Source organism: Rhinopithecus roxellana, chromosome 19 (assembly GCF_007565055.1).
Source record: "Rhinopithecus roxellana isolate Shanxi Qingling chromosome 19, ASM756505v1, whole genome shotgun sequence".
Taxonomy (NCBI): Eukaryota; Metazoa; Chordata; class Mammalia; order Primates; family Cercopithecidae; genus Rhinopithecus; species Rhinopithecus roxellana.
Genome location: NC_044567.1, coordinates 77880271 through 77893038, shown reverse-complemented (window position 1 = coordinate 77893038; position 12768 = coordinate 77880271). Strand labels below are relative to the sequence as shown.

At 42.3% G+C, this 12768-nt stretch overlaps 2 protein-coding genes across 10 annotated transcripts in view; one reads left to right on the top strand and one right to left on the bottom strand.

The window, feature by feature from the left end:
* CEP95 (centrosomal protein 95) overlaps window positions 1-4999 on the bottom strand; it is a 30063-nt gene extending 25064 nt beyond the window's left edge. For 2 of the 7 annotated variants that reach the window (XM_030923956.1, XM_030923958.1), the window contains exons 1-3: window positions 4863-4991; window positions 3268-3396; window positions 1723-1830 (exon numbers count right to left, since the gene is read on the bottom strand). In XM_030923956.1, the coding sequence (XP_030779816.1) occupies window positions 1723-1830; window positions 3268-3396; window positions 4863-4881 (256 nt within the window). In that variant the 5' untranslated portion in view covers window positions 4882-4991. Of the gene's footprint in view, window positions 1-1722; window positions 1831-3267; window positions 3397-4862 lie in introns of all 7 variants that reach the window. The other 5 variants (XM_030923957.1, XM_010380001.2, XM_030923960.1 and 2 more) reach the window with 5 other exon arrangements.
* An 85-nt stretch (window positions 5000-5084) lies between these two features.
* On the top strand, window positions 5085-12359 carry DDX5 (DEAD-box helicase 5). Of its 3 annotated transcripts, none has more exons than XM_010379999.2 (14): window positions 5085-5220; window positions 5721-5907; window positions 7114-7279; window positions 7629-7725; window positions 7893-8026; window positions 8135-8200; window positions 8436-8577; window positions 8657-8817; window positions 8908-9080; window positions 9436-9546; window positions 9759-9820; window positions 9909-9968; window positions 11200-11424; window positions 11653-12359. In XM_010379999.2, the coding sequence occupies exons 2-14, from the start codon at window positions 5864-5866 to the stop codon at window positions 12054-12056; spliced, it is 1845 nt and encodes a 614-aa protein (XP_010378301.1). In that variant the 5' UTR covers window positions 5085-5220; window positions 5721-5863; the 3' UTR covers window positions 12057-12359. The 3 variants fall into 3 exon arrangements, with proteins under 3 accessions (XP_010378301.1, XP_030779823.1, XP_030779822.1); XM_030923963.1 differs by lacking the exon at window positions 5085-5220 and adding an exon at window positions 5244-5492; XM_030923962.1 differs by lacking the exon at window positions 5085-5220 and having other exon boundaries at window positions 5485-5907.
* The last annotated feature ends 409 nt before the right edge of the window (window positions 12360-12768 follow it).

Below are 12768 nucleotides of genomic sequence, written 5' to 3'. Positions count from 1 at the left end.
CCTAAGTATATCCCAAGAGTATCCTCAAAACTTTTCAGTTTCTAGGATGGGGAGTATACTGACAACCTAGCAACTAAGACTGCCAGCCAGAATGCAGTGCTTCATGCTGCAGGAGAAACTGTTTCACAATTTTTCACGGGGTGGGTGTAATCTGTCAAAGACAGCTCTGCATTAAAAAGTTTTACAAACATATATGTTTATAACCCTGCCATAGTATGTTTAACAAGCACAAATACCAGAACTTGTCCTACTTAGGTGATAAAGCAATTACAAATAGCAAAAAAAAAAAGGAAACTATGGGACTATCTCTCAAATTATCTCCAAACTGATTTACCCACTGACTCACCTAGAAGTGCATTAAAAAACTTAAGACAGAGGAGTATTTTATTCTCTTTGCAAAAATTTGTTCTTGTCAGTACCAAATTAAGAGATGTAAATCGGGACTTATCCTGATGAACATTTATCTCCTTTTACAACTATCAAAGAATAAATCAACAGTATAAATCCTCTTTTTGTGATTATAGTTTCACATCGTCGATATTCCCTCTATTCATAAACTTGAAGTAACTTACTGGAACAATCTTTCATTTCTAAACATAAATGAAATGCACAAAATATAGTGATCTGTAAATATATTTTGTATGCTTGGTTTTAGAATACAGCATAATATACTTTATTTTGGAGATTTAATTACAGTAAAAAATTTTTGAATAGATAATATGGTTCAAAATTCAGAAAGTGCAAAAAGTATACAGTGAAAGTTCTTGTCCCTTTGTCCTGCAACCCTAAGGTTCCCTTTGTTGGAGGCAATCAGTATTACGAGTTTCTTGTATATGCTTCTAGACAGTCCTTCTGATTGCAAACAACTGCAAATATCTTCTCCATACCTTTGTTTTTACAAACACTAGCATACTACTCTGCACATTGCCATTATAATTGTGCTACATTTTTCTCACATCACAGACGCTACAGATTGTTCCCCTAACATGGAACATTGTGCACAAAGAGTATATTCAATCATCTTTTATAGCCACAGAGCAGTCCACTATATGCAACTATCATGATTTATTTAACCAGTCCCTACTAATGGACATTTAGGTGTTTCTAATTTTTAGCTATCACAAACAAGAAGCATTAGTATGCTTTAAAATAAAACAACATGGCCACGCACAGTGGTTCAGGCCTGTAATCCCAGCAATTTCACAAGCGGAGCCAGGTGGATTGCCTGAGCCTAGGAATTCCAAACCAGCCTGGGCAAATGGCGAAACTCTGTCTTTACAAAAAATAGAAAAAATTAGCCAGGCATGGTGGTGCACAGCTGTAGTCCCAGCTACCTGGGAGGCTGAGGTAAGAGAATCACCTGAGCTTAGGAGGTTGAGGCTACAGTGAGCTGTGACTGCGCCACTGCACTCCAGCCTGGGCAACAGAGTGAGACTCTGAATCAAAAAAAATAAAAATAAACATAACAACGTAACATAAAAACAAAAAACATACCTCAAATTACCAGCTAGGATACTTACATTTCAGACCGATTTTTGTTCAGCTCTCCTGGAAAAGTTCTCATGTATGGGCCTGACCTCTTATCAGTTGATTGTCTTAGCTCAATCTTACAATTTGGTCTACTCCATAAGCTCAATCATTTGGTTAAGTAAACAATGTCTATGGTTCTAACAATTATTTCACTAAAATGCATAATTATGTGATAGTTAAATATATACCAACCTGTTATGTGAGACAAGCTGACCTGTAAGTAATCCAAGGCCAGCGAATCAATTACTGCTTGTACATTGTGTGCATCATCCTCTTGACTCCTAGGAATAGCTATGAGGTCTGTGGGGGAAAAAAAAAATCACACAATTTTGTATCCACGAGAGGCCAAGTTTTCATCTCATTGTCTCTCACTAGGCTACTGAATATGCTCAACTGCTATGAAAGCTCTGCCCAAACAGAACATGCTGTAAAGTACAGATTAAAATTAATAAATCCTGAACTCTACACAGCAGAATCTTTATTGGTTGAATATTTATTGATTGAACCGATTTATCAATTTTGGTTATTGACTGAATATTTATTACACCATTTATATATACATATATATATGAACATGCTTTACAAGAAGCACCATGTTAAGGAAGATAAAGTGGTCCCTACATTCAAAGAGAGCTAATAGTCTAGTAAGGGAGCCAAGACATGATACTTTAACCCATAACTATGGGCTGCTTTCTACGAGAGGAAAAAAAAAAAAAACACAGCAGGCATTCGAGGATTATTTTATATATATATGCATGTTTGTTTATTTATTTATTGAGAGAGGGTCTCGCTCTGTTGCCCAGGCTGGAATGCAGTGGCGTGATCTTGGCTCACTACAACCTCCGCCTCCCCGGCTCAAGCAATTCCCTTGCCTCAGCCTCCCAAGTAGCTGGGATTATAGGCGTGCACCACTATGCCTGGCTAATTTTTGTATTTTTAGCAGAGACAGGGTTTTGCCATGTTGGCCAGACTGGTCTTGAACTCCTAGCCTCAGGTGATCCACCTGCCTCAAATGATCAGCCTCCCAAAGTGCTGGGATTACAGGCGTGAGCCACCACGCCTGGCCCTTACATGTCCTTTTGAGTAGCCAACTGGAATCACTGGTATAAAGACTCAAAATGTCAGTACAGGCTGGGCATGGTGGCTCATGCCTGTAATCCTATCACTTTGGTAGGCAGACAGGGAAGAATCACTTAAGCTGAGTTGGTACCACCCTGGTCTTGAACATAGCGAGATGGGGAGCAAGATGAAAGGACATATGTGCTTATTAACTGTCTTGGTAAATTAGGTTCATCAAGTACAAATATCAGTTCTTACCCCTAACACTGGTTAAGTAACAGGATCCAATAAATTCCCAAGTTCCACTCAATTTTACAACCTTTGAAGGTACATTTTCAGAAAGGATGCAACTTCCACAAGGCATTAGCCATGACTGGATTAACCAGTGATTATCAGGAGCCCTCAAACTGATCTGCTCAAGGCCATTATTGTGAGTGGATTCCACAGGGTATTCCTTAAGGAATACAATATTATAACTAGACAATATGCAATATTAAATACCATTTAATATACAATATTTAAATATTGTATGTTAATATAGAACTTAATATGCAATATTAAAAAATATATAGGCAAAGAGAAAATGAAATGTTATAAATACCAAAGCATCTAACTAAAGGACCAAAAACTTCTGGCCTAAGATATAGACAAAATTACTCCCGCTTTTAGTAGTCTTACCTGGTACTTTTTCTCCCAAAATAGACTGATAAAGGGCAATAAAAACATTAGCATCACAGTCTTGAAGTTCATGTATTCTCAGATGTATATGACACTTAAAAAGAAGGCTATTGGCAATGGTTACCCACTCTGTTGGGAAAAGGGGGGAAGATCACTCTTAAATACCACCAGAAAAAAATCACACACGCATTCAAAAAATCCAACAACCTCCCCTTCGCCCCCTAGAAAAAAAAAAGACATTGAACTTTGTAAAAGATAAGGAATTTGATTGTTATAGAATTTCAAAGACCCGTTAGGCATGATTTTTAAAAAGATGTATTTAATTTCTTGGGATGATTTCCAGAGTGCTGTAATTTCTATACAGTCAAAACTATACTGCAAATTCAACTGTTACTGTTGCAGCCTAAAATCTTAAGTTACTTATATAAGCCTTACGTGGGTGTTTTTAGTTAAAACATACTTACAAGTAAACAGGAATATTATGTCATAAGCAACAGTTTAATAATAATCTGAGGTTACTAGAAAGTCATTAATAAAAGACGTTGCTTCAAACTCCCAACGGTATTGGTCATGTGTTTACCCAATTATCTTGTGCAAATCAGGATTTCTCTGGTGCCCAAATAAGTGGTGATTAAACTTAGGCTGTTAAGAACTGGCATAATGACAACATCAACGCTAATGCATTTGTTAGTTTTTCTTTTTTATTATATTGATCTACATGAAACAAAATACTGGAAGTACATGAAGCTCAGAATTATCAATACTGTTGACGTTTCCTGCATACCACATTCTCCTCTCCCCTAGATATTGCTGGGATTTGCGAAGTTTAACAGTTTCTCTACCAAAAGTAACTTAGCATAAAATATTTGTTCCTTGAAATGCCTGACAATGGGTAGGAAAGCACTTTCAATCGATATTAGAAACAAATATCTCCACTAAGTTCTGGACACATAACGTTCTGGAAACGAATGAGAGTGTATCTTCCATGCACATAATCACCCTCTCCAAGCCCATTTCTCACAACTGGCCAAACCATGACAACTGGTTTGTACGCAATCCTTGTGAAAAGGATGAAAGCGTCCTAAACAACCAAATTAATTCGCTCTTCAAAAGCGGTGTTAGACAAAGCCCATGACTCTAGAGGGCACTGAAGAGAAAAAAGCACCACTATTCTTCTGTGGCAGGGGCATGAATAAACCTTAAGAGTGCTGTTCCTCTAAAGACCACTACAAAAGCAGGTACGACCTCAGGACCCATAGTGCAAGGGAGGAGGGCACACGGAGAGCGGCTAGACGCCCCACAGAAAGACAAGTCCGAGGACGACCCTTCTGACCGCTCTTTTTGCAGCCAGGACCCGAGCGTCCTACCGGCCTCGCCCCAGTGCCTCTCTCCCACCGCATACTGCTGTTCCACGGCCTCAAAGCGAAGAGGGGGTGAAGCTGAGAGACCCTATCCAGAGAACCCGCCACCGCGACACAGCGTCTGACAGTAACGAGCCCCGCCGACATCCCAGACCCAGTCGGGGCTAGCCCGAGGCCTCCCTGAAGGTGGACAGTTTCAGTAAACACACACCGCGACCCCAGGGAGACACTCACCAGCCTCCGAGCCGGCCATATCTCGGAGGCAAGTCGCCGTCGGACTCCGACGCTGCCAGACCGACGACGGTGTCCTGCAAGGACCGAACGCAGACCAGACGCTGGGGGGCAGGCGCACGAACTAAAGCGCGGGGAAGGTGGCGTGAAAGAGGGAGAGACGTTAAAAGAGGTTCTCGCCGCTGATTGGTCATCAGAGGAGCACTTCCTTTCACAGCACGTGCCACGGAAGTGGTTTGGAGGGTTTAGAGACCATTCTCCGCCGGCCAAAACCCGTCAGAGGATTGTCAGACCGTGGGTCGGACGGTCCAAGTCAGCCGGCAGCTGGGGGCGTGTCCCGGGTCTTGGCAGCGCACTTCCGGTGAGCTATTTCGTTATGTATCCCTCCGCCGACGCCAACGGGGAAGTAGTGCGGCCCCCTGTCCCGGCGGGCGGGGCGGGGGGGGTAGAGTCACGTGACAACGCCAGGCCACCGCCTTCCCTCTCATTTGGTTACTGGCGTGAGGCCTCTTTGGAGACGTAAACACCTCCGAGTGGGGAGGGTGGGCGGGCTTGGGCTGGCTGTTTTATCGTCTGGCTGGGCTTGGGAAAGGGCACGGTGGCTTTCTTGAGGTGTGGAAAGACGAGAAGAAGGTGAGGTCAAGAGAGTGCACAATGAGGCATTTCAATGATGGGTGGGCCCTGACCTGAGAAAGCGGCGATCGCGGAACCCCGGCGGGCGTTGCGGCCTCTGCGCGAGGGGCGGGGCGATTAGGTCACAGAGCGGCTCCCAGCGTGCCTTGCGGCGTAGGAGGAGGTCCAGACTATAAAAGCAGCTGCCGGAAAGCGGCCGGCACCTCATTCATTTCCACCGGTCTCTAGTTGTGCAGCTTTAGCTGGTGTCATCGCCGTCTCTCCTCCGCTGCCGCCCCCGCAAGGCTTCGCCGTCGCCGAAGCCATTTCCAGCGACTCGTCGCAGCCTTTTCTATCTATTTCGTTCCCCGCCAACCGCAACCATTGACGCTATGTCGGGTTATTCGAGTGACCGAGACCGCGGCCGGGATCGAGGGTGAGTGTGGCAGCCGAGTTGTCACGGCTGGCGGGTGGGGGATGGGAGGGCGAGTGAGGGTGGCGGCGGGCGGGGGCTTTGCGGCTGGGACTCGGGCTTTCTGGGCTATCTTGGGGCCTCCTTTCCCGAAGGCTTGCGCCATTTTGATATTCACGTAACAGTGAGTGGGAGAGATTTGACGGTGTAGTGTCTTCATCCTTGCTTTCTGTGTGAGGGTCGGGGAGTCGTCGGGGCGGCTGCCATCTGGTAGCTGTTGAGGGAATTCAGAGGGAGCGCATTGTTCGGATGAAAGCGCGACGCTTCGAGGCAGACGAAGGAACAACTGTTAGGTGCGAAATTTCGGGAGGTGTTTCTGGGGTGGCCGGGCATTTTGTGTGAGCGAAGGGACCACCTCCAAAGCCACTGGTGCTGTAGGGGTAGGAGGGCGGCCGGCATCAGCCATGTGGCTGAGTCGCGGGTATAAAATGCCGGCCTCGGACATGGCGGCTGCGCCTTTGTTACTCCGCCCGGCGGAGGAGCTCAAAATGGCAGCGTCGAGAAAATGTGGCGCAGAGAGAAATGCGAGACAAAGGGGGAAGCGCCGCCCCAGCGGGAACGCCGCCCGGCCGGCTCCGCCCGGGCCGGGACTCCTCCCCCGGTAGTCGTCGGCTCCTCCTTTTCTTTTTTCCTGCGTTATATAATTTTGATTCGTTGATCCGGAGCTCTACCGCGGCGTCCCCCCAGCTCGGTTTGCTAGCAGAAGTGTTTCTGAGAAAACCCTTGTTCCGTTTTCGTTGTCTGTGCTGTCTAGATACTTGACATCAAAGCTCTTTGGCTTGAAAACGGCCATATGAGTAACATCGTTGTGATGCTCTTCGGTTCATGTAGCCTCGTTATCACTGATAGTGAATTGCTAGACTGGTGAGAAAGATAATAGTAACCACAAGAAGTGATGTGTAATCCTAAATTCTGGCATCTGGGTGACAAGTTTTCGATATGGTAAATCCCAGGCTGTTTATTTGGCCTAAGTTGTGTGTACTTGGGACTATGGGAAACGTTAACTGGCTGTTGAGAGAGAGAGATTATCACTAAGGACAGTGCTAGGTTTATCTCTCGAAGTCGGCTTTCAGTGATCTTTAGCCTGTGCCAAGGGATGGTAAACAAATGTGTACAGAAACCTAGGTGTAGCAATTTGAAAATATGAATAACGTTTTTTCTTCATTCCAGGTTTGGTGCACCTCGATTTGGAGGAAGTAGGGCGGGGCCCTTATCTGGAAAGAAGTTTGGAAACCCTGGGGAGAAACTCGTTAAAAAGAAGTGGAATCTTGATGAGCTGCCCAAGTTTGAGAAGAATTTTTATCAAGAGCACCCTGATTTGGCTAGGCGGACAGCAGTGAGTAAATTCATGTGGTTTCATCAGGCTGTAACTCAGTGGAGTCTAGTAAATGAAATTCTGACAGGTGTTTTGCAAATAACTCAATTTTGGTAGCGTTTTCTGACTTCATAATTTGGAAAGGTGTGACTCACTTTTGCAAACAGGTGGCTTTGGGATTTTTTTTTTAGGTTGAGTATAGCAGAATAAATGGCTTTTTTGTCATATAGGGTTTTCATATGTGGTTCCAGATTAAAATGAAGGCTACTTTAAACTGGTTACTGAATTATGAAGTTAGGGGCTTGCCAATTACGTATTTAGTTAGGGGTGGTTGTCATGAGCTTTAAGACTGTTATAATTTGTTTTGCAGCAAGAGGTGGAAACATACAGAAGAAGCAAGGAAATTACAGTTAGAGGTCACAACTGCCCGAAGCCAGTTCTAAATTTTTATGAAGCAAATTTCCCTGGTGAGTGCTGCTTTTCAGTTCTACCCTACCCCTGTGTTTTTGTTTCCACCTATCCTCTCCTTTCCTTGGCATCACTAATTTTTGTTACATATCTGTCACTAATTTGTTTCCACCTACCCTTTCCTTGGCATCACTAATTTTTGTTAAATATCTGTCACTAATTGTAGCAAATGTCATGGATGTTATTGCAAGACAGAATTTCACTGAACCCACTGCTATTCAAGCTCAGGGATGGCCAGTTGCTCTAAGTGGATTGGATATGGTTGGAGTGGCACAGACTGGATCTGGGAAAACATTGTCTGTAAGTTTGGGAGAATTCTTGATGTGATATATGCAAGAAAACGGAATGGTAATTTAAAAAGAGTATTTTAATGTGATTTCTGTTTGTCCCCGTCTCCACCCGAAATAGTATTTGCTTCCTGCCATTGTCCACATCAATCATCAGCCATTCCTAGAGAGAGGCGATGGGCCCATTGTAAGTATATATTTTTAACTTTTTATTAGAAGTGTAATATATAGATTTTAGACTACATAGCAAAAGATGTAATCATTTGTGGGGGTTTTATACAGAGGTTAGCTCACCCTATTCAGCTGGAGTTGCTTTGGGTATCGGACAACACATGAAGAAAGGATCTGCCGTCATAAGTAATAAGTTAACAGTTTAAAACTAGCATCCAGGTTTGTGCTGAAAGCTGTTTCTCTTTCCTTAGTGTTTGGTGCTGGCACCAACTCGGGAACTGGCCCAACAGGTGCAGCAAGTAGCTGCTGAATATTGTAGAGCATGTCGCTTGAAGTCTACTTGTATCTACGGTGGTGCTCCCAAGGGACCACAGATACGTGATTTGGAGAGAGGTCTGTAATGAAGAGTTTTACTTGTCATTGGTGCTAAATATCTTAGGTATTGTAGTTACACTTACATGTTTAATTGAAGGTGTGGAAATCTGTATTGCAACACCTGGAAGACTGATTGACTTTTTAGAGTGTGGGAAAACCAATCTGAGAAGAACAACCTACCTTGTCCTTGATGAAGCAGACAGAATGCTTGATATGGGTTTTGAACCCCAAATAAGGAAGATTGTGGATCAAATAAGAGTAAGTGTCCTTTGAAATATGTGATCAAATTCAATTCTATTTTCACTTTTAGTCTGACACAATTTTAATTTACCCCCCAAAATCCATTAGCCTGATAGGCAAACTCTAATGTGGAGTGCGACTTGGCCAAAAGAAGTAAGACAGCTTGCTGAAGATTTCTTGAAAGACTATATCCATATAAACATTGGTGCACTTGAACTGAGTGCAAACCACAACATTCTTCAGATTGTGGATGTGTGTCATGACGTAGAAAAGGATGAAAAGTAAGTTTTATTAACTTATATTCTCTTCCTAACAACTTTGCTAAAATTGAGGGATCATTGTTATTTCAGTTGGTGTGATTTTGTTTAGTTACCCTGTTAATCCTTCTGAAAATATCTTGAATTATTCAAATAATGATTATCATTGTTTATAGTTTTTCTATAGAAGGAATTCATGTGTCCCCTGGTTGACTTAAGGACCAAGGGTCGAACTGCTCGATAAGTGGTTTAGCAGGTGTTTCCTCTTTGACTTCCAGCCATGTAAATTGAACTTAAACGTTTTGCTGACCGTAAATGTGGGGCCCTGCCAATGGTCTTTTAAAACTCAGGATTTTTCCTTTCTGTCTCCCATTATTAGACTTATTCGTCTAATGGAAGAGATCATGAGTGAGAAGGAGAATAAAACCATTGTTTTTGTGGAAACTAAAAGAAGATGTGATGAGCTTACCAGAAAAATGAGGAGAGATGGGTATGTGTGGGCTCCTCCATTGAAGCAGATTTTTTTGTAACTGAGGTTAGGAAAGGGCAAACTTGGATCAGGAGCAGTGGATATCTGATAATATAAGTGGATTTAATTCTTTTTAATTTCTGGCGAAATTACAGAGATCTGTGACAAGACGTGGTTAAGCACTGCAGTCTGAGGTTTTCAATGTGAGTTTTATGATACAACTTGTCTTTTAGGTGGCCTGCCATGGGTATCCATGGTGACAAGAGTCAACAAGAGCGTGACTGGGTTCTAAATGGTAAATATTTCAAATGAAGTTTTTTTCCCCCCTTACTTAGCTAGAATTCTGCTCAGATAATTGATCATGTATATGCCTTCCTTTGTAGAATTCAAACATGGAAAAGCTCCTATTCTGATTGCTACAGATGTGGCCTCCAGAGGGCTAGGTTAGTACAAACTCGCATTCATGGCTTGGTTTCCCAGAAGATCTCCATTTAACTTTTTTAAAGAAAGTTTATTGCTTTCTTTAACCTCTGCATTTTTCTAAGTTTTTTTCACATAAAGGTGCTGTCTTTGTGGCAAGGCCTAGGCATGACAATCGGAGGACTCGAGGGGGATGGAGGACTAGTGATCGGCTGGCTGCTTCCAGTCGATTAGAGAGGTGAAAAAGCTGAATGTGTGCCAGTAATCTTCAAAAGGCAGAACATACCACCTCTGCCCCGTAAACTGTTCTCTCCGAGGGAAAAATGGGAGTTACCCTCACAGGTCACTGCCGTGGTATTTCTTCTGTCCCATGCTTTGCATGACTGCCATGGTACAGCCTTGTTTCAAACTGTTCACTGTGATCTGTGGGTCTTTGAGTTTCAGTGAGTTTGCTGAAATGTCGAAGAAATATTTCCAAACTTCAATGTTCAATGAAATTTTTGTTCAAGTTTGAAATGGAGAGAGCAGCTTTAAAAGGTACTAAGCCTTTTACAAATTGGTGAGTACTGGCACATGAGATCTAGAGCAGGAGCAACTTCTCACACATAGTCAGTGGGAAAAGAAAGTGCTTTGAAAGTTCCTCCCTCACCTACACAGTAGTCGTCATGTCGAGACCTGCCAGAGAGAGACACATTCTCAAGTGAATCCTGGCTTCTTGGAAGCGCTTGCCTAGACGAGACACAGTGCATAAAAACAACTTTTGGGGGACAGGTATGTTTTCTTGCAGCTGCGGTTGTAAGGTCTTGGCAAGACAAGCAGTGTGGCCAGAAGTTTGAACTTCTGATGAATGTGTAATGCAAAGGACCTTGTACATTTTTTTGTTTCAAGGTCCTCAAAATGAGCACATGAAGAGGTTGCTGTGAAACTTTAAGTGGCCCTACTGCGCAGAAGCATTCAGATGTCACTTGATGATCTGTAAGGGAACTTGCTGATTGGGGAATGTGCTAGGGAATACACATTCCTTTTGATAGGGTCTGTCACTGGGTGGGTGATGACTTATACAGATGACATGTGCTTTTTCTTTTTTCAATCTCAATGGTATTCCTACAGGGAATGGATAACCATTTTAACTGTATTTTTTGCAGCCCGTACCTTCTTGGGAATACAATTGTCTAACTTTTTATTTTTGGTCTGGCTGTTGTGGTGTGCAAAACTCCGTACATTGCTATTTTGCCACACTGCAACACCTTACAGATGTGGAAGATGTGAAATTTGTCATCAATTATGACTACCCTAACTCCTCAGAGGATTATATTCATCGAATTGGAAGAACTGCTCGCAGTACCAAAACAGGCACAGCATACACTTTCTTTACACCTAATAACATAAAGCAAGTGAGCGACCTTATCTCTGTGCTTCGTGAAGCTAATCAGGCAATTAATCCCAAGTTGCTTCAGTTGGTCGAAGACAGAGGTTCAGGTAAGGATGACTGATAGGAAACGTTGGTAGTTGTGAGTCACATCGTTGTCTACAAATCCATTTAAATGGTATTGGAGGGTGAGTGTAAGACCTTGAATGGAAAACTTATGTTGAAAAACTGTAAAACCATTTCACGCCTACAATGAATAGATCTAATTCTTTCTGTCCACAATGATTTGTGTCATAGACATAATCGATCAATTTGCAATTTTTTTTTTTTTTTGACAGGTCGTTCCAGGGGTAGAGGAGGCATGAAGGATGACCGTCGGGACAGATACTCTGCGGGCAAAAGGGGTGGATTTAATACCTTTAGAGACAGGGAAAATTATGACAGAGGTTACTCTAGCCTTCTAAAAAGAGATTTTGGGGCAAAAACTCAGAATGGTGTTTACAGTGCTGCAAATTACACTAATGGGAGCTTTGGAAGTAATTTTGTGTCTGCTGGTATACAGACCAGTTTTAGGACTGGTAATCCAACAGGGACTTACCAGAATGGTTATGATAGCACTCAGCAATACGGAAGTAATGTTCCAAATATGCACAATGGTATGAACCAACAGGCATATGCGTATCCTGCTACTGCAGCCGCACCTATGATTGGTTATCCAATGCCAACAGGATATTCTCAATAAGACTTTAGAAGTATATGTAAATGTCTGTTTTTCATAATTGCTCTTTATATTGTGTGTTATCTGACAAGATAGTTATTTAAGAAACATGGGAATTGCAGAAATGACTGCAGTGCAGCAGTAATTATGGTGCACTTTTTCGCTATTTAAGTTGGATATTTCTCTACATTCCTGAAACAATTTTTAGGTTTTTTTTGTACTAGAAAATGCAGGCAGTGTTTTCACAAAAGTAAATGTACAGTGATTTGAAATACAATAAATGAAGGCAATGCATGGCCTTCCAATAAAAAATATTTGAAGACTGAATTAAGTGGAAATTGTACTTTATTTTATATATATAATGTCATGTAAAACTTTGCTTAGATGGTCTGGTTTTTTTTTTGTTTTGTTTTGTTTTGTTTTTAATGAAAACAAATGACTGCTCCTTTTTATTTAATTTGGGAGGCAGGGGGAATCAGAAGGCCCTTTACAATGAACTACTCATATTGCAGGAGTCAGTGAGCTGATTTAGGTGAATTTTTAGTTACAGGCTACGTTGTATAAAAGCTTTGTCAGCTCCCAACATCAGGGGAGCCACTTAATAGCCTTTTCCTTATTTGCTAGTATGATTAAATGAGAGAATAGTAAAATAGATACAAAGTCATCTATGTAATGTGAGAATGTGGATGACTGGCAAAATTTATAATTTAAAAAGCTCTAAATAACTGGCTTTTTC